Source organism: Phasianus colchicus, chromosome 26 (genome assembly GCF_987193195.1).
Source record: "Phasianus colchicus chromosome 26, bPhaCol1.hap1.1, whole genome shotgun sequence".
NCBI lineage: Eukaryota > Metazoa > Chordata > Aves > Galliformes > Phasianidae > Phasianus > Phasianus colchicus.
Genome location: NC_143461.1, coordinates 4,300,018 through 4,302,784, shown reverse-complemented (window position 1 = coordinate 4,302,784; position 2,767 = coordinate 4,300,018). Strand labels below are relative to the sequence as shown.

General features: G+C 53.2%; 1 protein-coding gene across 1 annotated transcript; it reads right to left on the bottom strand.

Moving 5' to 3' along the window:
• Positions 1-495: 495 nt before the first annotated feature.
• On the bottom strand, positions 496-2,438 carry HOXB13 (homeobox B13). Its single transcript, XM_031600509.2, has 2 exons — positions 1,813-2,438; positions 496-993 (listed from the first exon to the last, which is right to left on the bottom strand). Exons 1-2 carry the CDS (start codon positions 2,393-2,395, stop codon positions 737-739), a joined length of 840 nt encoding a protein of 279 aa, XP_031456369.1. The 5' UTR covers positions 2,396-2,438; the 3' UTR covers positions 496-736.
• Positions 2,439-2,767: the final 329 nt, after the last annotated feature.

Sequence of the window (2,767 nt, the reverse complement as noted above, 5' to 3'; positions counted from 1 at the left end):
CCATACTGCATGTGTACATGCATACGAATACACATCTGGGTATATATATCGACACACAAACACAAAGATCGTAGGTGAGGAAAGGGAAAATAAGGCGCAATCCTAACCGTGTGCGTTTGCACACCTATGTGCATCTCTGATACATAACAGCAACGCGGTGGGTGCCTGCAGCAACGGGTGTGAACACGGATCCACACAAGCAAGAAACGTGCATGCGTTTCCATAGGGCACATCTGGACTGTATGGATTTCCCCCTTCAAAGAACATTTTGATGCTCCTGCCTGGATTCTAAGTTCGGGTTTTTGCCTTGCAGACCAAATCCGTGTGCAGTGCATCCCCCCTTCCCCCCCCTTCCCCTTCGATCCGCCTTACGCAGACGAGACAGGAGTTGCGTTCGGGGTTAATTAATGCAATTAGGCTTTTTTTTTTTTTTTTTTTTTTTTTTTTTTTTAAGAAAGCGCTCTGCTGATGCAGTTCGAACAAAAGCGACGGAGGGAAACGAAGCGAACGCGACGTGATAAAGGCAGAAAAGAGCGAACTGTACGTAGTCCTGGATGGGATCGTTGCCCTTTCCGACGTGCGGTGCCCACATCTGCCGATGGGTTTTTGCCCCTCGGGAACAAAATACCCTTCATTGCCCCATGGGGACGATGCTTCACCCCCCCCTCCCGGTGCTGCTCAACGTGCCGGAGCCCAGGGGATCCTTTGGGGCTACGGTTTGGAATGGCTGTGGTTCTCACTGAGCGACGCTGCTGCTTTTGATTTTGGCGACGACTTTTTTCTCTTTCACCCTCCTGTTCTGGAACCAGATGGTGATCTGTCTTTCCGTAAGGTTGGTGGCTGCCGAGATCTTCCTCCTTTTGTCTCGGGTGATGAATTTGCTGCTGGCGTACTCCTTCTCCAGCTCCTTCAGCTGCCCCTTGCTGTACGGGACTCTCTTCTTGCGGCCCCGGCGAAAGGTGCAGCCGTCGGGGGGCAACGGAGCGGCGGCGTCTGGGAGAGATGGGGCTGAACGGGGCCGGGCTGGGGGGGCACAACGCACCCGGGACCCCCAAATCCGACAGCAGCACCTTCCCCTCTGCCACCCCGGTCCTTCCCTCCAGCCTCCCTATCTACTTACGGTCTATTCCCTAACGAAATGTAAAGGTTATTTTGCCTATTTGCATTTATTCATACACGGTTTTCCTCTTTACGTGCATTCAAATCTTGTTTCTCCCCTCTGCATTTATTTAAATCTTATTGTTTTCTTCTCCGCATTTATTCAAATCTTATTTTTTTCTCCTCTGCATTTATTCCTATAGCCTTTCTCCTCTAAGCCTATTTATATATCGTCCTTCTCCTCTAAACTTATTTATACATTGTCCTTCTCCTTTAAACTTATTTATATATTGTTCTTAATGTTGGTGTCTAAACGTATTTATATATTGTTTTTTCTTCTCTGAACGTATTTATATATTATTTTTCGTCTCTAAACTTTTTTTTTTTTTTTTTTTTTTTTTTTTTTTTTTGAGGGGTCCAGGTAACGACCACCAACGTGAGGCAGCCTAACAATAACACATTCTCTTTCCCCATTCCCACTGCTGCCCCGGGTTATGTCACCGATCGCCTCAAAGCTGCAAAGGGCATCGTTCATCTTACTTCTTATTTTTGCAGCCTGGCCTCCCTCTTGCTCACAGTGAAGAGCTCCTGGTCGACAGCACCATTTTATTTTCCAGTAGGTTATTATAAGCCTTATTGAAGCAAACTACTTGAAGCCTTGCTCCCAACCACCCCTCTCACAGCCCCTCCGCATCTCCAGCCCATGGACTTTACCTGCAAAAGCGGATTTCAGGAGGTAACCCGCCTGGCCTTGCTCCTTGGGACAGCACATCTGACCGCTCCAGCTGCCTCCCAGAGCCCAGGGCTGATGGTAACCATCCACGGGCAGCAACGCTTCGTGCCTCGGTTCTCCTGGACCTCCCAACCCCGGCACCACCGACACGTCCAGGTATCCGGCCACAGGCTGATACGGTGCACCGTAACCGGGGTAGAAAGCCAACTCTGCGGGACGGCTCTGAAAATCCTCGCTGCCCGCGGGGGGGTCCAGGTACTTCTCGGGGGGAAACGGCCCCTGTGTCGGACCGGCTTTGAGGGCGCTGCGGGCGACTCGGCAAGAATAATAACCCCCACCCAGGTACCCGTAGGGCAGCGGAGCTGAAGCGGTGGGACCAGGAGGGGCGGCGGGGCCGGGGGGGGCCGTAAGGCACGGCTTGGCCGCTTCTTCAGTCGGGTAACCGGGGTTCATCCCGGGGGGAGGCGAAGGGCAACCGAGGGCCGGTGGGGGCGGCAGGATCCTGCCTTGACCGCCTGCGAAGCCGCCGGCAGCCAGGAGCCCCTCGAGGCCAGGGGGCTGCATGCGGGGCGGCGCGGGGGCCGGGGCATGGAGAGAAGCTGCTCGACTTCACCCGGGTACTGCCCGAAAGGGGGGGGGTCCCGGATCTTTTTAAAAGGCTGAGAGCTGCCGAGATCTGCCTTGCCCCGCCGGGCTGCCCTGACGCAACGGGTAGAGCCGGCCTCATTGGTTGCTGCGTGGGGGAAAAAGGACGGAGAAGGAGGGGGGAGAAAAAAAAAAAAAACACACACACACACACACGGACCCACAGAAAGAAAAAAAAAAAAAAAAAATCTCCAGCCCAGCCCTAATAAACCGTGGCTGCAGAAATTGCGAAAATACTTTTATTGCAGTCGGAGGAGGAGGGAGGAAACCTCCCCAGCACGTGACAGGCGG